Below are 27512 nucleotides of genomic sequence, written 5' to 3' on the forward strand. Positions count from 1 at the left end.
AGTATGAAATGACTGGACACAGAAGCACAAGCACATCGTGGTGATACAGGGTGATGAAGCAGGCGTATGGTGTGTTTGCCTTCATTGACGAAACATTGGTTAGACCACACTTGAGATACTGTGTGCAGTTCTGCTCACCACACCACAGGAAAGATGTGATTAAGCTAGAGAGGGTGCAGAAAAGATTCACAAGGATGAAGACACAAGAGACCACAGATGCTGGAATCCGCAGCAACAAACAATCTGCTGGAGGAACTCAATGGGTCGAGCGGTGTCTGGGGGAGAAGGTGGGGAAGGAATTGTCGATGTTTCAGGTTGAAACTCTGCATCAGAACCGATCAGATCAAATTCACAAGGATGATGCCGGGACTGGGGGAGCCTAAATTATAAGGAGTGGTTGGATATATTGGGACTATTTCCCCTGGAGCGAATGAGGCGGAGGGGTGACCTTATGGAGGTTTGTAAAATCGTGAGGGGCAGAGATAGGGTAGATGAATTACAGTCCTTTTTTTCCCAGGGTAGGAGAGTATAAAACTAGAGGTGAGAGGGGAAAGATTTGTTGGAAATCTGAGGGGCAAGTTAGAACTATAGAACACTACAGCACAGAAAACAGGCCATTCGGCCCTTCTAGTCTGTGCCAAAACTTTATTCCGCTAGTCCCATTGACCTGCACCCAGTCCATAACCCTCCAGACCTCTCCTGTCCATGTATCTATACAATTTATTCTTAAAACTTAACTGTGAGCCCACATTTACCACGTCAGATGGCAGCTCATTCCACACCCCCACCACTCTGAGTGAAGAAGTTCCCCCTAATGTTCCCCCTAAACCTTTCCCCTTTCACCCTAAAGCCATGTCCTCTTGTATTTATCTCCCCTAATCTAGGTGGAAAGAGTCTACTCGCATTTACTCTGTCCATACCCCTCATAATTTTGTAAACCTTTATCAAATCTCCCCTCATTCTCCTACGTTCCAAGGAATAAAGTCCTAACCTGTTCAATCTTCCCCTATAACTCAACTCCTGAAGACCCAGCAACATTCTAGTAAATCTCCTCTGCACTCTTTCAATCTTACTGATATCCTTCCTATAGTTAGGTGACCAGAACTGCACACAATACTCCAAATTTGGCCTCACCAATGTATACTCAATACTTTGATTTATGAATGCCAGGACACGAAAAGCCTTCTTTACAACCCTGTCTACCTGTGACACCACTTTCAGGGAATTATGTATCTGAACTCCTCCCAGATCCCTTTGTTCCTCCGCACTCCTGTGCCCCACCATTTACTGTGTATGTCCTACCTTGATTTGTCCTTCCAAAATGCAACACCTCACACTCGTCTGCATTAAACTCCATCTGCCATTTTCTGGCCCATTTTTCCATTAGGTTCAGATCCCTCTGCAAACTTTGAAAGCCTTCCTCGCTGTCCACAACGTCTCCAATCTTAGTGTCATCAGCAAACTTGCTGAACCAATTTACCACATTATCATCTAGATCATTGATATAGACAACAAACAACATGGTCCCAGCACAGATCCCTGAGGCACACCACTAGTCACAGGCCTCCAGTCTGAGAAATAATCATCCACTACCACTCTCTGTCTTCTCCCACACAGACAATTTCGAATCCAGTTTACAACCTTTCCATGGATACCTAGTGACTGAACCTTCTGAACTAACCTCCCATGTGGGACCTTGTCAAAGTTTTTTCACACAGGGTGGGGGGGGGGGTGCGTGGGTATATGGAACGAGCTGCCAGAGGAAGTGGTTGATGCAGGTACCATAACAACATTTAAAAGACACTTGGACAGGTTCATGGATAGGAAAGGTTTAGAGGGATATGGGCCAAACTGTGTACTTCTACCCTTGCATGACTTCCCAGTGTATTCCAGTGGTGAGAAGCTGGAATTCACTGTCCAAGAGAGCGGTGAAAGCAGAGCTCTGTTATTGAGTCCGAGAGCACGGAAACAGGCCCTTCGGCCCAATTCATCCATGCTAACCAAGGTGTCTTCCTGAGCCAGTCCCATTTGCCTACGTTTAGCTCCTCTCTCTCTAAACCTTTCCCAGCCGTGTTACCCTTCCAAGTGTCCTTTGAACACTGTAATTGTACCCACCTCTACCACTTCCTTTGGCAGCTCGTTCCAAATACCCACCACCCTGTGCGTGAAAAACTTGCCTCTCTGTCAGCATTTAAGAAGTATCTAGACCCAGCACTTGAATTGCCCAGGCATAGAACGGTCCAAGTGTTGGAAGATGGGATTAATGGAGATGGGTGCCCATGGGTCAGTATAGCTGTAGTGGGTCGAATGGCCTGTTTCCATGCTGTATGACTCTATGACTATGACAATTGAGTCAGTAGCAGTGACATCAGCAACACCATCCGTTCATAAATTAGTTCCGAAAACATATCGGGAGCAGGCTATGGAGAAGAGGTTCGGAAATATTCCTTCACACAAGAGGTGAGTCTCCCACAGACATGAGCTCACGTCATCGTTCTAAACTGGGCATGAGGTAACGATGCACAACCAACGCGATTTCATGTGACCATGAGGAACCAATTTACCAGTTCAACACAACAGGCTTGAAAGGTTCCATTACCTCTTCCCGTCACCATACACAAAGACACGGAGGCTGGGGAGATATTTTTCTGCACAGATCTGTCAGCACAACACGTACCTGCAGGAGCACCACCAACATCTTCTTGAAGTGCCCAGATGTGTCACCAACAACATCTGCTTCCAGATCGGATTCATACACTGGACAGGCGAGAGGATTCAAAGCAGTCAGACACAAGGGAAGGACAATTCACCACCTCCCCCTCCCCCATTAACCCATCTTCTCCCCACATCCCTCTCCCCCACCGACCCACCTGCTCCCTACCTCCCCCTCCCCCCCACTGACCCACCACCTCCCCACCTCCCTCTCGCCCTCCCCCTCCCCCACTGACCCACCACCTCCCTCTCCCCCACTGACCCACCTTCTCCCCACCGATATAAAGAGGTGAGGGGGAGGGATGAGGCAGGCGATAGGTGCATTCAGGTGAGGAGTGGTTGACGGGCAGATGGGTCCAGATGGGGGAGGGAAGGGTGGAGAGGGAGGGAACAGTCGACTGAATGGCTTCCTTTAGCGTTGTAAGTTATCCATGATTTTCTTTTTAAGATTAACATGGTAAGAAAATTGTCCTAAAATGCCCCACAGGAAGGTGTCCAAACAGAATTTGACATCAAGAAACTGGGCAGATACCAAAGCCTTGGTCAGAGGTAGAATTTTAAACAGTGTGTTGAAGGTGAAGGGAGAGCTAGAGAGATGGTGAGATTATGGGGGAATTCCAGAGCTCACACCCTTTGGAACTGAAGACATAGTGGGCAACAGTGGAACAACTAAATCCAAGGTGATCCTGATGTTTGAAAGAGCTCGGTTTGGTTTTGGAAGAGAATTCGAGGCTCGGTTGGACATGTGTGCGTCAGCAAGCACAAGGAGTGATGACCAGACAGTGGTTTCCAATCAACCAACAGTTCCATGACCCAGGCCACACTGCCTGAACATTAACCCCACCTTCTTTGTAGGCTTTGGTCAACTCATGGATCTGCTCATTGTCCCTGGATGCAAGAATTTCAATGACACACTTCTCGTCAGTCCCCAGGCCCTACAGAAGAGGAAGAGGAAAGCAAGATATTCAAAGCTGGATGAGGAAATTTTTCCAAATAATATCTCAACCACGTCAGCCCAGGTTCAATCCCCAACTCCCTCCATCGCCCCTGAGTACCAGCTCTGGGACCTTTTACCTCCAGTTGCAGTGGTACACGGGACCAGCATAAAATGTCCTGTCTGGAGTACACAACACTGATGCTGCAGCACTCCCTCGCTGCTACACTGAAAGCAGCAGCCTTGACTCTGAGCTCAGATCTTCAGATAGAGTCAATTCGATGAGACCCACCCACGTTAAAGGACAAAAACCTTCAAAGTTAGCAAATTCTGCAGGAAGTCAAAATAATTCAACCAGGTCATTATTGTACCCAACTCAACAGAGACAATGCAACAACAAACTGCTGGAGGAACTCAGCAAGTCAGGCAGTGTCCGTGGAGACCAAGGACCAGCTGACACTTGGGATCAAAACCTTGCCTCAGGATCATGATTGCATTTTTAATGGAAACGTCAAAGAACTTTACTGCCCAACACAGACTTCCTGATGCACAGTCACAGCCCAACGCAAGAAAATTTATGCACAGCAAGCTCCCACAAATGAGAACATGATGCAAAGGCTTAACCTGAGGCTGTTTGAGAGGGGAACATTGGTGCTGGGATTCAGGGGCAAACTCTCCCAGGGTGTGGCTAAATGCAGACTAGAGGAACAGCCTCTCATATTCCCCCTGGGGAGTCTACACCCCCACGGCACGGACATTGAATTCTCCAGCGTCAGGTCACCTGCTCCCCCTCTGTCCGTTTCCCCTCTCCCCCTGATCTACCCAGTTCCTCCTACACTCTCCCCAGCCCCCAGCACCCTGTTCCTTCCCCCCCCCCCACCCACGCCATCTGCCCGTCACCCACACACCCCTCCCACTGGGTCCCCTCCCCCCCACTGTTCCCATCTGCCCTCCCCACCTCCCTTAATTGGTTCCATGCCCCTCCCATCAGATCCCACCATCTGCAGCCCTCTGTCACCTCCACCTATCACCCCCCAGCCTCTGTCACTGTTCCCACCCTCCCCTCCTCCATCTGCCGATCCCCCCTCCTCACCTGGATCCACCCATCACCTGCCGGCTCTTGCCCCAACCCTTCCCCTCACCTCTTTATACCGGCTCTCTCCCCTCTACTCTCTCAGTCCAGATGAAGGGTCTCGATCCGAAACGTCGACTGTCTGTTTCCCTCCACAGATGCTGCCCGACCCGCTGAGTTCTTCCAGCAGGTTACTTTTTTTCCTCCCAGATGACTGTACGTTTTTTTTTATTAAACAGCCTCTTGAAAGTAGCCAGTGCTTCTGAGACACAGCTCCTCCGAAATCTACTCAAGAGGCTTTACCTTTCACTGGGGAACCCTGGACTGAAAGCTCCAATCGTACACCTGCTTCACTGTACCTGGATCGCATCTCTCAGCTCTTTGGCGTCGTACACTGCTGGGGGCTTCATGAGCCCAACGATCAGCCTCTCAAACTTTCCCGTCAGTTCGTACTTTAGGTCAGCGATCAGATCCTGCAGCAGAGAAAGTTCGTCACAAGAAGCCACGTAAGTTCTGAGACACTTGACCCTGACAACTGGACTGTAGCTGATGTGTGCCACAACTTCTCCCTGGTGCCTTAACACCCTTGGCATCCTTACTTCATTATAATAAGACCATATGTGATCTGAATTAGGCCATTCAGCCCATCGAGTCTGTTCCGCCATTCAATCATGGCTGATTCTTTTCTACCCCATTCTCTCGCCTTCTCCCCGTAACCCTTAACCCCTGTAACAACCAAGAACCTGTCAATCTCTGCCTTAAATGCACCCAATGACTTGGCCTCCACAGCCCTCTGTGGCAACGAATTTCACAGACTCACCACCCTCTGGCTGAAGAAATTCCTCCTCATCTCATACCTTCCTCCAATCACCTTAAAATTATGTCCCCTCGTGTTAGCCATTGTCGCCCCGGGAAAAAGTCTCTGACTGTCCACTCGATCTATGCCTCTTATCATCTTGTACACCTCTATCAGGTCCCCTCTCATCCTCCTTCTCTCCAAAGAGAAAAGCCCTAGGTCGCTCGACCTATCCTCATAAGAAATGCTCTCCAATCCAGGCAACATAAGGGACGTCCCTTTATTCTGAGCCTGTGCCCTCGGATCCTAGACTCTCCCACTGATAGAAACATCCTCTCCACGTCCACTCTATCCAGGCCTTTCAGTATCCAGTAGGTTTCAATGAGATTCCCCTCTCATCCTTCTGAACATCGAGTACAGGCCCAGGGCCATCAAACGCTCCTCATACATTAACCCTTTCAATCCCAGGATCATTCTTGTGAACCTCCCTTGGACCTTCTCCAAGGCCAGCACACCTTTCCTTAGACACGGTGCCCAAAATTGCTCACAATATTCCAAATACAGTCTGACCTACGCCTTAAAAAGCCATCAACCTCAAGTTTCAGAAGGTCCAATTGACCCCCACTGTTGAAGACTTCCTGCGAGCTGGGACAAGTTCTGGATTTCCACCAGAAGAGACCATAGCATCACCATGGCTTTGATTTTAATGACACACCCTTTGTTCTAGATGTCCCCAATGGATAAAATTAGATCTTTTTTTTCCTTACCAAATCTTTTGGCTCAATTAGATCATCCCTAAATCTTCCAAACATGGGAAAAGCTGGATGGGTGTGTGACCATGAGGTTCAGAAGAGTGAAGGGGAGGGGAGGAACATAAGAGACCCTGAGGGGTTTTGACAGGTTGGGCGTGAAGATGTTTCCTCATGGGAGAATCTTGAACTGGCTAACAAGAAGCGATCACTGTTTAAGACTAGGTGGACTTTCTTTCAGGGGCCCCTGAGTCTTTAGGACTCTCATTCTCGAAGTCCGGTGGAAGTAGGGTCTCTTTAAGGCAGAGGGAAACGGGAGTGAAGGGTTACGTGGGGTAAAGGGGAATGCGGAGTTGAGGTTACAAGCTCATCTTATAGAGATGGGTGAGTCTCGAAGGGCCGAAGCAGCAGGATATGGACCACTGGAAATGTGGGCAGAGAAATTACGGATGGGAGTTTAATCCAGGTAATTGTCGCACTTTGTGAGACCAATTGTAAAGATACAGGTAAAGATACAGGACCCTTGGGAGCACTGATGTACAGAGGGATCTTGGGGTGCAAGTCCAGAGCTCCCTGAAAGTGGCAACACAAGTAGATAGGGTGGTAAAGAAGGCGTACGGCGTGCTTGCCTTCATTGATCTGGGAATTGAGTATAAGAGTCAGGAAGTCATGTTGCAGCTGTATAAAACTTTGGTTAGGCCACACTTGGAGTATTGAGTGCAGTTCTGGTCGCCCCATTACAGGGAGGATGTGGAGGCTTTGGAGAGGGTACAGAAGAGGTTCACCAGGATGCTGCCTGGATTGGAGTCCATATGCTGTAAGGAGAGGTTGGACAAACTTGGGTTGTTTTCTCTGGAGCGGCAGAGGCTGAGGCAGAAACTTGATAAAAGTTCATAAAATTATGAGAGACATAGACAGACGGAATCTTTTTCCCAGGATGGAACTGTCAAAAATGAGCGGACATAGGTTTAAGGTGAGAGGGGGAATGTTTGAAGGAAATTTTTGTGGCAAGGTTTTGCTTTACACAGAGAGTGGTAGATGTCTGGAATGCACTGCCAGGGGAGGTGGTGGAAGCAGAAACAACAGCAACATTTAAGAGGCGTTTAGACAGACCCATGAACAGGCAGGGAATGGAAGGAGATGGACCACGTGTAGGTCCTCACAGGCATCACAATCAGCCCTCAGCCTCCAATAAGTTTGTCCAACCTCTCCTTATAGCCAATACTTTCTAATCCAGGCAGCATCCTGGTGAACCTCTTCTGCACCCTCTCCGAAACCTCCACATCCTTCCCGTAATGGGGCGACCAGAACTGCACACAATGCTCCAAATGGCAAATCTGCAACTGGATCCTCGACTTCCATATCAGGAGATCACAGTCAGTGCGGATCGGTGGTAACATCTCCTCCTCAAGGATGCGTGCTTAGCCCACTGCTCTACTCTCTCTACACTCATGAATGTGTGGCTGGGCACAGCTCAAACGCCACCTATAAACTTGCATATGACACCACTGTTGTTGGCAAAATCTCAGATGGCGATGAGGAGATGTACAGGAGTGAGATAGATCGGCTGGTTGAGTGGTATCGTAACAACAACCTCGCACTCAAACGTCAGCAAGACCAAGGAATTGATTGTGGACTTCAGGAAGGGGAAGTCAGGAGAACACACACCAGTCCTCACTGAGGGGTCAGCGGTGGAAAGGGTGAGCAGCTTCAAGTTCCTGGGTGTCAACATCTCAGAGGATCTGTCCTGGGCCCAACACATTGATGCAATCATGAAGAAGGCACGCCAGTGGCTCTGCTTCATTAGGAGGTTGAGGAGATTTGGTCTGTCACCACAGACTCTTACAAATTTCTACAGATGTATGGTGGAGAGCATTCTGACTGGTTGCATCACAGCCTGGTATGGAGGCTGCAATGCGCAGGATCGCAAGAGGCTCCAGAGGGTTGTGAATCATAAAGTAAACATAATGTGAAGTAGAAAATGGAAGGTGGGAGATTTTTTCCAGGGAGGGTTTATACATGGAACGCAAGGGATGTCTGAATCCCAAGCTGTCACTATTCCGAGACAATCAAATCCTAGCCGGCAAAGTATGAATCGAGAATTGGCACCAATGATATGTTAGAGGCACCGCCCTGGACCCACGCCCACCTGAGCGCCGAAGGCAAAGATAAATGATGGAAAACATACTGGGGAAGACAAGGTGATAAATTACCCTTCCGTAGAGAGTCTTGTAGCTGGTGTAGATCTGCTGCCGCTGTGCGTTCGACCTGGAGGTCAGCAAGTCAATGATGGTTTCCTTATCACTGCCTGCATTCAGAGCAAAGAGGGGAGCTCAGTTCCTGCTGCCGATGAAGCCACTGTTTCCATCCTTGCTGCTATATCCCCTTCAACTGACGACCAGCCAATTGCAAGGCACCCTTTGGGACTGCCTGTCTATCAACCACACTTCCCTCATCGACCCCCTTTGTTAGCTTACCTTGGGCCTGGGTGTGCAGCGTACAATTTCCAAAAGCTTCGGGAAGATGTAGAGAACAGAGAAGAGGTTTGTGAAGTATTGAGGGACTTTAGATGTGGGCTGGAGAAGCTGAGTTGTTCTCCTTGGAGTGTTGCATTGTATTGGTTTATTATTGTCACATGTACCGAGATACAGTGAAAAATTTTTGTGTTGTCTGCCATCCAGACAGATTATTCCAGACAGAAGTATATTGAGGTAGTAAAAAGGAAAATAGAACGCAGAACATAGTGTTACAGATACAGAAAAAGTGCAATGCAGGCATACAATAAGGTGCAAGGACCACGCCGAGGTAGACAGTGAGGTCAAGAATTCATCGTTATCATACAAGAGGTCCATTCAATAGTCTTATAACAGCGGGACAGAAGCTGTCCTTGAGCCTGGTGGTACGTGCTCTCAGGCTTTTGTATCTTCTGCCCGATGGGAGAGGAGGAGAGAGAATGTCTGGGGTGGGTGGGGTCTTTGATTATGTTGGCTGCTTTACTGAGGCAGCAGGAAGTGTAGACAGAGTCCATGGAGGGGAAGCTGGTTTGCGTGATGGACTGGGTTGTGTCCAGAAGCCCCCGCAATTTCTTGAGGTCTTGGGCAGAGCAGTTGCAAGCGGATCTGATAGGAGTGTTTAAAATCACGACAGCTGTGCATAGAGGAGAGAGAAACTGCTCTTGTTGGCAGACGAGGTCAAGAACCGGGGAGGGGGATGGCCGCCTGTCACTTCTGCGGCGGGGAGGAGACGGTGTACCACGCGTACGCGGAGTGCGAGAGGTTGCAGCCCCTCTTCGAGTATCTGCGAGGGCTGCTGCTGAAGTTCTGGTTGCACTTCAGCCCGACGCTGTTGGTCTACGGGCACCCGGTGTGGTGTGGGGAGGGGCGCGCGGCGGATCTCCTGGTGGATCTCCTGCTGGGCCTGGCCAAGCTGGCCATCCATGGGACGCGTCGGCGGGCGGCCGAGGGTCCCGGCAGGTCAGCCTGCCTGCCCGTCTTCCGCGCTTACGTGCGCGTGCGCGTGCGTCTAGAGAGGGAGCACGCGGTTTCCGCGGGCACCCTAGCCGAGTTCCGCGCTCGGTGGGCCCCTCAGGGGATCGCGTGCATCGTGGATGGTACGGACGCGATTCTTATTTGAAGTGTCGCGTTGATGGGTGTAGCGTCGCGTGTGTGTTTTGGTAGTATTAGTTTGCATTCTCTACCGTAGTATGTCGTTGCGTAGTTTCTTCTTTTCTGTATTAGATGTCGTGTATTGACACTGGTTGTCTTTTGTAGTGCTTTCAGTGAATAAACGTTTATTATTAAAAAAAAGAACCAGGGGGCCAAGAATGGAGGTGACTGGCAAAACAACCAAAAGTAACATGAAGAAAATATCTTTCGGAACACAGTGGACTCTGTCTACACTTCCCGCTGCCTCAGGAAAGCAGCCAGCATAATCAACAACCCCACCCACCCCGTACATTCTCTCTTCTCCCCCCTCCCATCGGGCAGAAGATACAAAAGCCTGAGAGCACGTACCACCAGGCTCAAGGACAGCTTCTGTCCTGCTGTTATAAGACTATTGAACGGACCTCTTCTGCATTAATGACGAGCTCTCGACCTCACAATCTACCTCATCGTGGCCCTTGCACATTATTGTCTACCTGCACAGCACCTTCTCTGTAACTGTAACACTTTATTCTGTTACTATTTTCCCTTGTACTACCTCAATGTACTGATCTGATGAAATGATCTGTATGGACAGCGTGCAAAACAAAGTTTTTCACTGTACCTCAGTACATGTCGCAATAATAAACCAAACATTAATCTGAAAGGAAAGAATGTTCAAGGCAATTGAGAGCGATCAGGGGAGTGAGACTAGCAGGGTTTCTCTTGCATAGAGCTAGTACATAGTCAATGGACCAAGCAATCTGTGCTGTAACCACCCTGTGATTTTGTGACTGGATAGAGATTTCCTTTCTGAAAGGACAGTACTGGACCCATGGAGAACCCAACTGCTTTGTGGTCACTGTGGCTGACGTAGATGTTGGACAGAGACACAGGGTTCTTGAAATATCGACTGCCCTTTTCCCTCCACGGAGGCTGCCTGACCCGCTGAGTTCCTCCAGCAGCTCGTTTACCTTTTGCTGTGGATGTTGGTCAACTGAACTCCCTATGAATTCCCTACGCGCCGTGGTGGAACTTAAGCACGTTCTGCATTTCCAGCCACTGGCTCACTCTCTCCGAAACCCATCCACGGCACCAGGGACCCACTAACACGGAGCCAGGCTGCCAGGAGTTACCTTGCAGAAGCAGCGTCCTTACCGATTCCTTTCATTGCGTTGTAGAGAGTTTCAGCGTCCTGATTGGCAGAAAAATTCTGGGAGGCTTTCACACTGCCCCTGTACCCAGTCTTCCTGCCCTGTTGGAATCAAAAGATTAATTAATCATTCGTTTCTCACCTAGTTACTTATTAAAATATGTATTTATAAAGATGAGATATCTTTATTAGTCACACGTACATCGAAACACACTGTGAAATGCACCTTTTGCGTAGAGTGCTCTGGGGGCAGCCCGCAAGTGTCGCCACGCTTCCGGCGCCAACATGGCATGCCCACAACTTCCTAACCCGTACGTCTTTGGAATGTGGGAGGAAACCGGAGCACCCGGAGGAAACCCACGCAGACACGGGGAGAACGTACAAACTCCTTACAGACAGCGGCCGGAATTGAACCCGGGTCGCTGGCGCTGTAATAGCATTACGCTAACCGTTGCACTACCATGCCTGCATAAGATACATCAAACCTTATGCCTTCCCGTCTAAGTCTCACACCACACTGACTTGGAATTATCTCACCACCCCTGTTCAAGGACAGCTTCTATACACTGTTATAGGTCCCTTGTGCATCGATGTGATGAAATGATCTGTATGGATGGCATGCAAAACACAGTTTTTCACTGTACCTCAATACATGTGACAATAATAAAGCAATCTACCAATTACTAGATCCAAACCCTGGAACTCCTCCCCAACAGCACTGTGAGAGCAACTCCCCAGACGGACTGCAGCGGTTCAAGGTGATGGTTTAACCACTGGGTTCCAGTCAACTCTTTTGAGTATGTTCTACCACATAGAACAAGTCCAGGTTGAACCAGGTCTAAACATTCATACCTTCCAACACCAGCAGTGTGGCTGCAGGGTGCACCAGCTACAAATGCTTCCCCCCCCACCCCGAAGCCCCCCTATCAGCCAGCTTCTTTTCCCTCCCCCACCCCCACTCCATCCACCCGTCACCCACACACCCCTCCCACTGGGTCCCCTCCCCCCCACTGTTCCCATCTGCCCTCCCCACCTCCCTTATTTGGTTCCAGGCTCCATCTTCCTCTCCTATCAGATCCCACCATCTGCAGCCCTCTGTCACCTCCACCGATCACCCCCCAGCCTCTGTCGCTGTTCCCACCCTCCCCTCCTCCATCTGCCGATCCCCCCCCTCCTCATCTGGACCCACCCATCACCTGCCAGCTCTTGCCTCACCCCTTCCCCTCACCTCTTTATACCAGCTCTCTCCCCTCTACTCTCTCAGTCCGGGTGAAGAATCTCGACCTGAAACATCGACTGTCCATCTCCCTCCACAGATGCTGCCCGACCCGCTGAGTTCCTCCAGCAGCTTGTTTTTTTTTGCAACGTATTCCATCACACTCCTGATTCGTACCTTGGAGATGTTGGAAAGGTTTAGGTGTATCAGGAGATGAGTCACTCACTGCAGAATAGCCAGTCTCTGACCTGGGCTGGTAGCCATGCTATTGGCCCAGTTGAGTTCCTGGTCATTGGTGATCCCTGGAATATCGACGGTGGGGACCTTGCCATTGGAAGCCATTGAATGCCAAGGGTAAGTGGTTAAGATTCATTACCGTCTTTCATTTCTACGTTTATTCTTTTATTTAGGACAGGGTAGTTAATAAAGCTTATGGGGTGTTAGCATTCATAAGTCGTGGGATCGAGTTTAAGAGCCGTGAGGTAATGATGCAGCTCTACAAAACTCTGGTTAGACCACACTTGGCACACTGTGTCCAGTTCTGGTCGCCTCATTATAGGAAGGATGTGGAAGCGTTGGAAAGGGTTGCAGGGGAGATTTCGCAGGACGCTGCCTGGTTTAGAGAGTCTGCATTTTGAGGAGAGACTAAGGCAGCTGGGGCTTTACTCTTTGGCGAGAAGGAGGATGAGAGGAGACATGATAGAGGTGTACAATACATTAAGAGGAATAGATAGAGTGGACAGCCAGCGCCTCTTTCCCAGGGCACCAATGCTCAATACAAGAGGGCATGGCTTTAAAGTAATGGGTGGGAAGTTCAAGGGAGATATCAGAGGAAGGTTTTTTACCCAGAGAGTGGTTGGGGCGTGGAATGTGCTGCCTGGGGTGGTGGTGGAGGGAGGTACATTGGTCAAATTCAAGAGATTACTAGATAAGCATATGGAGGAATTTAAGATAGAGGGATATGTGGGAGGAAAGGGTTAGATAGTCTTCGGCGAGGCTTAAAGGTCAGCACAACATTGTGGGCCAAAGGGCCTGTATTGTGCTGTACTGCTCTATGATTTATTTATTTTTGATCACTGCGGTCATTCTCTCTTCTCCCGTCAGGCAGAAGATACAAAAGCTTGAGAACACGTACCACCAGACTCAAGGATGGCTTCTATCTCATTGTTAGCAGACTCTTGAACTGATCTCTCATATGCTAAAAGATGAACTCGTGATCTTCCAATCTACCTCATCGTGGCCCTTGCACTTTATTATCTGCCTGCACTGCACTTTCTCTGTAACTGTAACACTATATTCTGCATTCTGTTTTCCTTTTGTACTACCTCAATGTACATATGTATGGAATGATCTGTTGGGATGGTATTGATTTATTATTGTCAATTGTATTGAGGTACAATGAAAAACTTGTCTTGCATACCGTTTGTACAGATCAATTCATTACACAACGCATTGAGGGTAAAAACAATAATAGAATACAGAGTAAAGTGTCACAGCTACAGGTAAGTGCATTGCAGGTAGACAATAAGGTGCAAGGTCATAACAAGGTAGATTGTAAGGTCAAGAGTCCATCTCATCGTATAAGGGAACCATTCAATAGTCTTAACACAGTGGGATAGAAGCTGTCCTTGAGCCTGGTTGTATGTGCCCTCAGGCTCCTGTATCTTCTACCCGATGGGAGAGGAGAGTAGAGAGAATGACCTGGGTGGGTGGGGTCTTTGATTATGCTGGCTGCTGCACCAAGGCAGTGAGAGGTAAAGACAGAGTCCAAGGAGGGGAGGCACACAAACAAAAGCCTTTCACTGCATCTTGGTACGTGTGACCATAATAAACCAATTCCGATACCTCGTGGGAGAGAAGTTTGGAAGCTCTCCCTCCCTCTATTAAAAGACATTTACACAGGTATATGGATAGGAAAGGTTGAGGGAGATCTAGGCAAAATGCAGGCAAGTGAGACTAGCTCAAGTCAGCAACTTGGCCAGCATGGACAAGTTGGGCTGAAGGGCCTGTTTCCGTGCTGTATAATTCTTTCAAACTTCGTTTTTTTGTTCTAATTGTGTTCTTTCTTGTAAAAATTGTGTATAATTTAATGTTCAATTTATGTTTTTCTTGTGAATGCTGCTTATCTGATGCTCTGTGCCTGTGATGCTGCTGCAAATAAGTTTTTCATTGCACCCGTGCACACACGGACTTGTGCAGATGACAATAACCACTTTGGCTATGACTGGCTCTCGGATGAATGGGTCTCTCTTCCCCCTGCAGGTGAGAAAAGTTCCTTTAATAACTTTAAATCTGAGATCAGGGTCTGAAGGGATCAAAAGCCAAGACAGGTGGTTGCAGTTCCGATACAGACCAGCGTCACACCCGTGTAACCATGGACTGGAATGAATGAACTCGTCCCGTTCCTACCTCACATACAACGGCTGCTTGAGTTTTTTTTTAGACTGCCCAGCATGCTCGTGAGGGAAGGGAAATACTTTGTATGCTGGTGGAATTTGGCAGTGAGAAGAGCTACTATCAGAGGCTGTAACAGATGGAAAGAGCAAGGGTAGGAGTGTCTATTCTGGGAACATTGAAAGCAGCAACATCCACACTGGGCTTTTACTGGAAGACTAGTACCCTGGCAGTGATAGTGTAGTGTGACACTGACCCTCTGCCAACTCTCGTCATCAGTCCCACACTTGCCTCCCACTCAGGAAGCTCCAGGGTCCAAGTCAGAATCAGGTTTATTATCACTGACGTATACAACGTGAAATTTGTTGTTTTGGGGCAGCAGTATGGTGCAAAGACGTAAAAGTTACTATAAATCATAAAAATAAATAGTGCAAAAAAATGGAATAGCAAGGTGGGATTCATGGACCATTCAGAAATCTGATGGCGGAGGGGAAGAAGTTGTTCCTGAATCGTTGAGTGTGGGTCTTCAGGCTCCTGTACCTCCTCCCCGATGGTAGTAACGAGAAGAGGGCGTGTCCTGGATGGTGAGGGTCCTTAGTGATGGATGCCACCCTCTTGAGGCGCCGCCTCTTGAAGATGTCCTCGATGGTGGGGAGGGTTGTGCCAGTGATGGAGCTGGCTGAGTCTACAACCCTCTGCAGCCTCTTGCGATCTTGCGCATTGGAGCCTCCGTACCAGGCGGTGATGCAACCAGTCAGAATGCTCTCCACTGTACATTTATAGAAATTTGTAAGAGTCTCTAGTGACATACCAAATCTCCTTAAACTCCTAATGAAGTAGAGCCACTGGCGTGCCTTCTTCATGATTAAACTTTATTCAGTACCGAGGGAGCACTGTACTGCCACAAGTACTGTCTTTAAGCAAGTCACTAAACCAAAGTCCCGTCTGCTCTCCTGGACGTAAAAGATCGCAAGGCATCACTTCAGGGAAAAGTTGGGGAGCTCCACGATGTCCTGGTTCAAATTTACCCCTCATTCAACAGCCAATCAGATCGTTACTGGCTGTGGGAGCTTGCTGTGCACAGATCGCATGCTAAGCCGAGGTCCACTGCAGTCAGCATGCCGTTCCCACATATCCATTTGTCGCCATCTAGGACAATGTAAACCAAAGCAGATCTTCTCAATTGTCACCTCATTCCTGTCTGCAGGAACTTCCGGTCCGCAGATTGACTGTAGCCTCTCTTACACTCAACAATCAGCCACCCCCCGACTGGAAAACCCCTCGGTGTACATCGAAGGTGCGAAAAGGGCCAGAAAAGAAGGTAGTTCAGGAGGGGTAGAACGTTCCTCTTGTTCTGTTCCGGCTGTGTTGACTTTCTGAACTGGTTCCAGAATATTTTACAACCGTACTGGCACCTCAACTCAAAGCGAGAGCTGGCAGATTTGCTTTAGCCAGTGGGTCCACGCCTATACATATTTCATCAGCTGATGCTTTAACCTGATGCCATGATTATCCCAGTCCTGGCTGTTTGACAGTCAGGGATGCCTTGGTTAAGGCCTGACCATCAGTGCCCTATGTCATGAAGGGAAAACATCCTTAAATACACATACAAATGTGGGGCAGTGTATTCAAGGGAGGGTGGACGAGCTTGAGAGAGCTGTCACACAAAAAAAAATTGGAAGCTATTCAACCCATTGATCTCTGCTAGCTCTCAGCGCAATCCTATTCCCCTATAATACATTTGCCCTGAATCTCCTACCTCTCACCCACACACTGGGGGCAATTTACAGTGGCCAATTAACCCACCGACCCCTGCATGTCATTGGTAAGGGAGAGGAAACCGGAGCACCCGGCAGAAACCCACGTGGTCACAGGGAGAACGTGCAAACTCCACACAGACAGCGCCGGAGGTCGGGATCGAACCCGGGTCTCTGGATCTGTGAGACAGCGTCTCTACCCGCTGTGCCACTGTGCTGCCCACTAACAGGGCGGCCTTATAGAGATGTTTAAAATTATGAGGGGCATAGATAAAGTGGATGGTGACAGTCTTTTCCCCAGGGTAGGGGAGTCCAAAACTAGGCGGCATAGGTTTAGAGTGAGAGGGGAAAGATCTAAAAGGGTCCCGAGGGGCAACGTTTTCCACGCAGAGGTTGGTGAGTATATGGAAAGAGCTGCCAGAGGAAGTGGGTGAGGCAGGTACAACAGTATCATTTAAGAAGCACTTGGATAGGTACACGGAGGGGCGGGGCTTGGAGGGATATGGGCTGAACGCAGGGAATTGGGACTAGCTGGGTGGGCACCATGGTCGACATGGACTGGTTGGGCCGAAGGGCCTGTATTGTCTGTGACTCTATGACAGTGAACAATCTCCTGTGGATACGTGTGCCAACTCAGCCACAGCTCAAGGAAGGCACAAGGTTCCAAGCATCACGTCCTTCGGGATGACGGCAAACTTTCCACTGAAGGACTTCAGCTGTCTGCCTCCGTGCCCCTGGCTGGGAAACTCTATATTGCCCTTAATCCAAGGTGGGGCCCCCTTTTCACTTCCTCTCTCCCCTCGTCTCCCCCTCCCCTGGGCTACGAGGCACGACAGCTGCTGCTGCCACAGTTGACTGAGCTATAAATAACACCAACTCACTGGCTCTGGCTGAAAGCTTCATTCTCTTATATGGTCACGAAGAGCAGAATCTGAATAACGATGTGGTTAGGTACGTCCTGGCAACGCAGACAGCAGGGACTGGTTTAAATCAGCTGCACCTACGATCACCTTCTTATTGAATCATACAGCATGGAAACAGGCCCTTCAGCCCAACTGGTCCATGCCGACCAAGTTGCCCATCTAAGCTAGTCCCATTTGCCTGCGTTTAACCCATATCCCTCTAAACCTTTCCTATCCATGTACCTGTCCAAGGGTCTTTTAAATGTCATAATTGTATCTTCCTCTGGCAGCTCGTTCCATACACCCACCACCCTCTGTGGAAAAAAAAAGTTGCCCCTCAGGTCCCTTTTTAATCTTTCCCCTCTCATTTTAAACCTATGTCCTCTAGTTTTGGACTCCCCTACCCTGGGGAAAGGACTGTGACCTTCCACCTTATCTATGCCGATCCTGATTTTATAAACCTCTAGAAGGTCACCCCCCAGCCTCCTTCGCTCCAGGGAAAACAGTCCCAGCCTGTCCAGCCTCTCCTTATAACTCAAGCCCTCCAGTCCCGGCAACATCCTCGTGAATCTTTTTTGCACCCTCTCCAGTTTAATGACACCCCTCCTACAGCAGGGTGACCAGAACTGCACGCAGTACTCCAAACGTGGCCTTACCAACATCTTGTACCAATGTAACATGATGGCCCAACTCCTGTACTCCATGCCCTGACCGATCAAGGCCAGCGTGCCGAATGCCTTCTTCACCGCCCTGTCTACCTGTGTCGCCACTTTCAAGGAACTATGTCCCTGCAGCCCCAGGTCTCCCTGTTCTACAACACTCCCCAGTGCCCTACCATTTACTATGCAAGTTCTGCCCTGGTTTGTCTCACTAAAACACAACACCTCACGTTTATCTGAATCGAACTCCAATTCTCATTAAAGAGGTTCAGGGAAGATGCTTAAAGGAACCAAGATGGAGGTTCTTTCTTATTTATTCATTGATTTTTTGGGGTGTGGGGATCGCTGGTAAGCCCAGCATTTATTGCCCTCGAGAAGGTAGGAATGAGCCACCTTCTTGAACTGCTGCAGTCCTTCTGGTGAAGATGCTCCCACGGTGCTGTTGGGGGGGGGGGGGAGTTCCAGGATTTAGACCCAGTGACAGTGAAGGAACGGCGAGATACTTCCAAGTCAGGATGGTGTGGGGCTTGGAGGGGAACCTGTGGGTGGCGGTGTTCCCCTGTATCTGTTGCCCTCGTCCTTCTTGGTGGGAGAGTCAGTGGGTTTGGGCGAGGTGCTGTCGAAGTGACCAGGGCAAGTAACTGCAGTGTATTTTGTAGACGGTACACACTGCAGCCACTGTGGGCCAGTGTGGAGGGAGTGGATGTTTAGGATGGGAGATTGGGTACCAATTGAATCAGCTGCTTTGACCCAAACTGTGTCAAACGTCTTGAGAGTTGGAGCTTCACTCTAGGCAAGTGGAGAGTGTTTCATCACACCCTTAGCTGGAAGTTGTCGATTTTGGAAATGCATTGTGTCAAGAGGTGAATCACTCACTGCAGGATACCCAGCCTCTGACCTGCTCTTGTAGCCATGGTATTTATCTGGCTGGTATGGTTGAGTTTCTGATCATTGGTGATCCCCAGGACATTGATGTTGGGGGACTTGGCAATGGTAATAACATTGAATGATAATGGTAGTTGATTAGACTCTCTCTCATTGGAGAGATGGTCATCAAATGGCACTTTTGTTCCAGATATTATACCTGCCTCTTATCAGCCCACATCGTCTTGGGCTTGTTGCATGCAGGCATGGACTGGTTCATTTGCCAAGGACGTCCAACAGAATTGAACATTGTGCAATCATCAGCAAACATCCCGACTTCTGACCCCAGGATGGAACCAAGGACCCCTCCCACCCCAGTCATTCTCTCTTCTCCCCTCTCCTGTCAGGCAGAAGATACAAAAGCTTGAGAACACGTACCACCAGGCTCAAGGATGGCTTCAATCTCATTGTCATCAAACTCTTGAATGGATGTCTCATACACTAAAAGATGAACTCTTGATCTCCCAACATACTTCGCCGTGGCCCTTGCACCTTATTGTCTGCCTGCACTGCACTTTCTCTGTAACTGTAACACTATACACTACATTCTGTTTTCTTTTTACTATCTCGATGTATGGAATGGTCTGTCTGGATGACACGTAAACAAAAGCTTTTCACTGTATCTCAGTACATAGGACAATAATAAACCAACACCAATGTCTGTGCTACACTGGCTTCACCAGTTCAACTCAATGACTTGAATAGTGTTGCAGATGGAAGTAAAATGGTAAATTGGTTTATTATTGTCACATGTACTGAGATACAGTGAAAAACTTGTCTTGCATGCTGTTCATACAGATCAATTCACTACAACAGTGCATTGAGGTAGTACAGGGGAAAACAATACAGTGCAGAAAGTGCAGTGCAGGCAGACAATAAGGTGCAAGGTCATAACGAGGTAGATTGTGAGGTCAAGAGTCCATCTTATCGTACTAGGGAATCGTTCAAAAGTCTTATAACAGTGGGATAGAGCTGTCCTTGAGCCTGGTGGTACGTGCTTTCAGGCTTTTATAGCTTCTGCCTGATTGGAGGAGGGAGAAGAGAGAATGTCTGGGGTGGGTGGGGTCAATTACGCTGGCTGCTTCACTGAGGCAGTTAGGAGTGTAGACAGAGTCCATGGAGGGGAGGCTGGTTTCCGTGATGTGCTGAGCTGTGTCCACAACTCTCTGCAGTTTCTTGCAATCATGGGCAGAGCAGTTGCCATACCAAGCCATGATGCATCCGGATAGGATGCTTTCTATGATGCATCAGTAAAAATTGGTGAGTGTCGAAGGGGACATGCCAAATCTCTTTAGCCCCCTGAGGAAGCAGAGGCACTGGTGAGCTTTCTTGGACATGGCGTCAACATGGTTGGACCAGGACTGGTTATTTAAAGGCATTTGAAAACATCCATGGGATACGGGTCTGTTGCTGAAGTCTGGGGAGTAAGCTCAAAGGCCCAAATGATCTTCCAAATAATGAGCGGAGGATCTTGTGTGGCCACCTTGAACGGAAAATGCCAACAATTCTTGACAGGTCAGGCAGCATTTGTGAGTTAATGCTTCAAGTTGAAAATCTTTCATCAGGTTCCACACTTGGGGCATCAGCCTGGACTTTTTGCTCCGAGTCTCTGGGGTGGGACAGGAGAGCTCCCCACTGACGCACAGTTGAGTAGAAGCAGTGCTCGCTGCGATGGAGGCCAGTTTTATGGTCCAGGGACAGCATTGGTAGGTGATATTCACAAGGAACAGAGCGACATCAAATTCCTTTAACTACCCAATCTGTCTCAACAGCTGACAATGGGAACTTTGAATAGAAGGGATGCTCGATCTGGAATTCTCTCAATTCCTTCCTGCTTCCCTGTATGGGATCCCATACTTCCAACCCATTGAAAGACATGCCATCCAGAGGCCTACCTGCTAAGACCACAGGGTCCAAACTGTCACCTCTGCGCAGAATCATTACATCATGGAAAGAGGCCACTCAGCCTATTGAGCCCGCACTGGGTGTCTGCCAGAGCAAGCGAGTCGACCCCATTCTGAGGCTCATGAATCCAGCCGTCCCCGCCCTTCCTCAAGCTGAGGACACATCCCATTCTCTCCCCTTCCATCTGCTTCTTATCTGCAGGACATCCGCTGCCTTGACATGACAAGGAAACAGTTACAACCACAGCGAGGGCGAGAATCACATGCAAACACAAGCCAAGGTAGGCGGTGAAAATGAAGGACTTTTTGTTGGCCCACAGTGTCCACTGGAAGCTTCCAAATTCCAGACAGAACATTCCTAAGCTCAACAAGTATTTCAATGTCACAGCCTCTCCCACAGCATCCTTCCCCAGCAACCAGCAAACTGATTGGATACTGTTGAAGAAATGCCTCTTTTTAAATCCAGGGTCCTGCTGGGAAGCTGTACAATAGAAGATAATTTTTTCCAAAGAGTGGTCACTATTTTAACATAAGAAAAGCAGAATCAATGACTGTTCAGGAAGTTCCTACAAACTTTGGTATTGGTATTGGTATATTATTGTCACTTGTACCGAGGTACAGTGAAAAACTTGTCTTGCATACCGATTGTACAGGTCAATCATTACACAGTGTAGTTACATTTAGTTAGTACAGAGTGCATTGAGGTAGTACAGGTAAAACAGTAACAGTACAGAATAAAGTGTCACAGCTATAGAGGAAGTGCAGTGCAGGTAGACAATAAGGTGCAAGGTCACAACAAGGTAGATAGTGAGGTCAGAGTCCATCTCATCGTATAAGGGAACCATTCAATAGTCTTATCACAGTGGGATAGAAGCTGTCCTTGAGCCTGGTGGTACGTACCCTCAGGCTCCTGTATCTTCTGCCTGATGGGAGAGGGAAGAAGAGAGAATGTCCCGGGTGGGTGGGGTCTTTGATTACGCTGGCTGCTTCACCAAGGCAGAGAGAGGTAAAGACAGAGTCCAAGGAGGGGAGGCTGGTTTTCGTGATGTCCTGAGCTGTGTCCACAACTCTCTGCAGTTCCTTGCAGTCCCGGGCACAGCAGTTGCCGTACCAAGCCGTGATGCATCCAGACAGGATGCTTTCTATGGTGCATCAATAAAAGTTGGTGAGAGTCAAAGGGGACATGCCAAATTTCTTTGGCCTCCTGAGGAAGCAGAGGCACTGGTGAGCTTTCTTGGCTGTGGCATCTACGTGATTTGACCAGGACAGGCTATTGGTGATGTTCACTCCCAGGAACCTGAAGCTCTCAACCCTCTCGACCTCAGCACCATTGACGTCGACAGGAGCACATATACCATCCCCTTTCCTGAAGTCAATGACCAGCTCCTTTGTTTTGTTGACATTGAGGGTGACATTCTTGACAATTGAACAAACTGTTCAATTGTTCCCACAAAGCTTAATTCTAGACACACTGATAGAGTTATACATTGAATCTGTGACGGTGACAATTTGCATCTTGAGCATGGAAGTATCCAGCACAGAAGCAGGCCCTTCGGCCCACTGAACCCATGCTATCACGCACCCACTTCCACCAATCCCAATTTATCCTCCCCGCGTTCCCATCAGCTCCCCCCCCAGATTCTACCCCTCACCCACACACTAGGGGCGACTTGCAGCAGCCAATTAACCCACCGACCCGCGCGTCTTTGGGACTTGGGAAGAAACCGGAGCACCCGGGGGGAAACCTACACGGTCACAGGGAGAACGTGCAAACTCCATACAGACAGCGCCGGAAGTCAGGATCAAACCCAGGTCTCTGGAGCTGTGAAATGGTGGCTCTATCAACTATACCCCTCAATATGCCAGTCAGTAGGTTAACTGGCTACTGTCAATTACCACAAGTGTAGATGGGAGACAGGAGAATCGGCAGAATTGATGAGCATTTGAGACAGAATAGGTTACAGGGAAGTAGGTAAGAGAATGGGATTGATGGGAATGCACAGACGATGGGCCAAATGGCCTCATCCTATGTCAAGAAGGCCATGTGGGATCTAATATATGGCCAGACTATGCAAGGCGGACCATCTGCCATTTAGTCAGACTGTGGCTGACCTGACGTTGCCCTCTCACTACTCCCCCTCCCCTCCAGTTCCCCACAGCCCTCGATTTCCCCAACAATCCACCTCTCTTGGTCCTGAATATCTACAACGACTTGGCCTCCACAACTCTCTGGGGGGGGGGGGGGGGTAGAGAACGCCAAACGGATTCACAGCACTTCGAGATGAAATTGCTCCTCACCTCCGCCTGGTGAGCGACCCCTTATTTGGAAGGTACGACCCCTGGTTCTAGATTCCATTGCCAAGGGAAACCATCTCAGCAACCACCCGCTCCCCCAGAATCTTGCACACTTCGAAAAGGACACCTTCTGGTACTTTAGAGAAGGCTCAACCTCAACAGTCACACAGCACGGAAACAGGCCATCGAACCCACTGAGTCCACACTGACCATCCACTTACACTAACTCTACATTAACCCCAATCTTTATTCTCCCCCACACCTTCACAGATCCCGTTCTTCAATTTCAGGAACAAAACCACTCAACCTTCCTTAAACAGGAGACCAAACCTGTACGAAACATTTCATTCCTTCAAGGCTTTTCAATCACTAACCTCATCCTGATCTATCTTGGTACTTAAAGAACGGTACAGCACAGGAAAGGGCCTTCAGCCCACGATATCTGTGCTGACCATGATGCCAAATTAAACTAATCCCTTCTGCCTGCACGTGATCCATATCCCTCCAGTCCCTGCACATTCATGTGTCTATCTAAGAGCCTCTTAAACACGTCTATTGTATCTGCCTCCACCACCCCTGGCAGCCGGTTCCAGGCACCCACCACTCTCTGTGTAAGAAAACTTGCCCCGCACATCTCCTTTACACTTAACTCTCACCTTAACACTACGTCCTCTAGTATTTGACATTTCTACCCTGGGAAAAAGACCCTATCTGTGCCTCTCATAATTTTATAAACAGGTCTCCCCTCAGCTTCTGACACTCCAGAGAAAACAACCCAAACTCTTATATTTACATCTTCTTACATTTCAATGAAACCTTGTCAACAGAACTGTGACACCTTATAATATGCCAGACATCCCTTAAACCCTGTCTCTCGAATCTGACACACGTTCCGATTCGAGGTCCGTATCTACAGATCCCTGAAAGTTGCCTCACAGGTGGATAGGGTAGTTAAGAAAGCTTATGGGGTGTTAGCTTTCATAAGTCATGGGATCGAGTTTAAGAGCCACGAGGTAATGATGCAGCTCTATAAAATTCTGGTTAGACCACACTTGGAGTACTGTGTCCAGTTCTGGTCGCCTCATTATAGGAAGGATGTGGAAGCGTTGGAAAGGGCGCAGAGAAGATTTACCAGGATGTTGCCTGGTTTAGAGAGTATGCATTATGAGGAGAGACTTAGGGCTTTATTCTTTGAAGAAAAGGAGGATGAGAGGAGACATGATAGAGGTGTACAAAATATTAAGAGGAATAGATAGAGTGGACAGCCAGCGCCTCTTTCCCAGGGCACCAATGCTCAATACAAGAGGGCATGGCTTTAAAGTAATGGGTGAGAAGTTCAAGGGAGATATCAGAGGAAGGTTTTTTACCCAGAGAGTGGTTGGGGCATGGAATGCGCTGCCTGGGGCGATGGTGAAGGCAGGTACAGTGGTCAAATTCAAGGGATTGCTAGATAAGCATATGGAGGAGTTTAAAATAGAGGGATATGTGGGAGGAAGGGGTTAGATAGTCTTAGGCGATGTTTAAAGGTCGGCACAACATTGTGGGCCTAAGGGCCTGTATTGTGCTGTACTGTTTTATGATTCTATGATCCTGTAATGTGTGACAGTGGAACTCTGATGGTTAAAAACGCTGTGGCTATAAGAGGAGGTAGAGGCTGGCTAGCTGGTAGGGAGTGACACCTCCTCTCACCTCAAAGCCCTTCCTTCATCTACATGGTACCAAGGCCAGTCTGTGATAGAGCACCCTCCATCTGCCTGGATAAATGCAAATCCAACCCTTGAGAAGCTCAACACCAGAGTCTTTTCCCCAGGGTAGAAATATCAAATACTGGAGGGCATAGCTTTAAGTTGAGAGAGGGAACACACACAAGATGCTGGAGGAACTCAGCGGGTCAGGCAGCATCTGTGGAGGGAAATGAACAGTCGACGTTTCGGGTCAAGACCCTTCATCAGGACTGGAAAGGAAGAGGGCAGAAGCCAGAATAAGAAGGTGGGGGGAGGGGGAGGAGCACATGCAGACAGGGGAGAGGGGAGTTCAGGTGAGAGGTGAGTCCAAGTGAGAGGGGGAAGGTAGGACGGCGACCTGACCTGCTGAGTTCCTCCAGCATTTTGTGTGTGTTGCTTGGTAGTGTAGCGGGTAGCGTAACGCTACTACAGCGCCAGTGACACGGGTTCAATTCCGGCCACTGTCTGTAAGGAGTTTGTACGTTCTCCCCGTGTCTGCGTGGGTTTCCTCCGGGTGCTCCGGTTTCCTCCCACATTCCAAAGACGTACGGGTTAGGAAGTTGTGGGCATGCTATGTTGGCACCGGAAGCACGGCGACACTTGCGGGCTGCCCCCAGAACACTCTACGCAAAAGATGCATTTCACTGTGTGTTTCGATGTACATGTGACTAATAAAGAAGTCTTATCTTTTATTCTTATCTGCAGAATCTCTTGTGTCTCTAAGGTGAAAGGTGGGGGGAAGTTGAGAGGGGATGTGTGCGGGGCAAGTTTTTCTTTCCACAGAGAGTGGTGGGTGCCTGGAACGGGCTGCCAGAGGTGGTGGTGGAGGCAGATACAATAGTGGTGTTCAAGAGGCATTTAGACAGACACATGAACAGGCAGGGAATGGAGGGAGATGGGCAGGCAGATGGGATTAGTTAGATTGACATCATGGACAGCACAGACATGGTGGGCCGAAGGGCCTGTTCCTGTGCTGTACTGTTCTGTGTTCCAGGGTGTGGCCACCTCCTATACGAGACAGTTTAACCATCTACCCATGACACTCAGTGGCATTACCATTGCTGAATTCCCCACCACCAACATTCTGAGGTCACTGCCGAACAGATCCTTGACTGGACCAGCCACATAAATACCTATAAGAGCAGCTCAGAGTCTGGCTTATCCTGTCGGACGTGACACCTCAAAGCCTTTCCATGGTCTGCGTGGTACTTGGAGCAGACTGTGGTGGTGCACACTCCACCTGCCTGACCTGCCTGGATCAATGTAACTCCAACAGTTGGGAAACTCAATACCATCCAGGATAAAGCACCCCATTCACCACCCTGAACTTCACCCCCCCCCCCTCCACTGACACACAGGAGCTGCAGTGTGCACCGTCTACAAACCGCACTGCAGTTACTCACCTAGAACTCTCCAAAAGCATTGCCCTAACCTACCGTCAGGTTGGAAAAATGAGATGAGGTATCTTTAATGGTCACATGTACATCGAAACACACAGTGAAATGCATCTTTTGCGTGGAGTGTTCTGGGGGCAGCCCGCAAGTGTCGCCACGATTCCGGCGCCAACATAGCACGTCCACAACTTCCTAACCCGTACGCCTTTCGGAATGTGGGAGGAAACCGGAGCACCTGGAGGAAACCCACGCAGGCGCGGGGAGAACGTACAAACTCCTTACAGACAGTGGCCTGAATTGAACTCAGGTCACTGGCGCTGCAATAGTGTTACACTAACTGCTACACAGCAGGGACGCCTGCAGCTTGCCCCCCAACCCACACATCATCCTGACTTTCAAATACATCACCAGTCCTTCACTATCACTGAGTCTAAATCCTGGAACTCCCTCCCCAACAGGTGCTGAGGAAGTAATGACTGACAGCCTTACCAGTGACACCCATGTCACGAGAACCAATTGCAAAAAGACAATCCCAGGTCAGGGATGGTACGGGTTAAATAGTAAATCTCCCTCTACACTATCCTGTCACAGACTCCCAGACCACAGAGTGAAGCTCCCTCCATACTGTCTCACCATACACTCCCGGGGCAGGGAGAGCAAGGGTTAGATAGGTGCAGAGTGAAGCTCCCTCTGCACTGTCCCATCACACACAGGACACACTTTGACCCCACGTCCACCCCACCAACTTTACACTTCGTTTCCAAACCAGTGCAACATCCCTTAGTTGTGCCGTGTTTCAGTTCAGGTGGTACCTTAATCCTCAGTGACATCTAACACTGCAGGTACCAATGGCCGGAAACTCCCTTCACTGTAACGGGTACAACAGCACCCCGACTATATCCGAGACTCCCAGTGCCTCCTCCCCTCCGCAGTGCTAAATGTGAGATACCAACTCCCTGACAACATGTCGCCACTCTAGCACTAGGCTTTCAGCTGGACCCCCGCCCCCCCCCCCCCCCACCCCCAGGAACTCGACTGCTATCACCCAGACTGAGAGAGTTAGGTCCTGTCCAGAGGCCAAAGCACCAATATCTCGACTGCCCTTACCATGGCAGGGAGGCACTGCACTCTCAGATATGCCACCTTAAGACCAAATGTCAAATGGAGAGTCTGTCTGCCCTCTCAAGTGGGCGTCTCCGTAGCCCGGCTTCCAATAGGAGGTGATTTGCTCCCTGAGTACTGGGGACGATTGGTTAAAGCTCAATCAATATCATGAATAGACTTTA

General features: G+C 49.1%; 1 protein-coding gene across 2 annotated transcripts in view; it reads right to left on the bottom strand.

Annotated features, from left to right (window-relative positions):
* The window catches only part of anxa6 (annexin A6), an 80304-nt gene that overhangs the window by 45928 nt on the left and 6864 nt on the right, over nt 1-27512 (bottom strand). For both annotated transcript variants that reach the window (XM_052013805.1, XM_052013804.1), the window contains exons 3-7: nt 11063-11159; nt 8477-8571; nt 5078-5191; nt 3557-3647; nt 2678-2757 (exon numbers count right to left, since the gene is read on the bottom strand). In XM_052013805.1, the coding sequence (XP_051869765.1) occupies nt 2678-2757; nt 3557-3647; nt 5078-5191; nt 8477-8571; nt 11063-11159 (477 nt within the window). The remainder of the gene's footprint in view (nt 1-2677; nt 2758-3556; nt 3648-5077; nt 5192-8476; nt 8572-11062; nt 11160-27512) is intronic.

This window comes from Pristis pectinata, chromosome 4 (genome assembly GCF_009764475.1).
Source record: "Pristis pectinata isolate sPriPec2 chromosome 4, sPriPec2.1.pri, whole genome shotgun sequence".
In the NCBI taxonomy this organism is placed as follows: Eukaryota; Metazoa; Chordata; class Chondrichthyes; order Rhinopristiformes; family Pristidae; genus Pristis; species Pristis pectinata.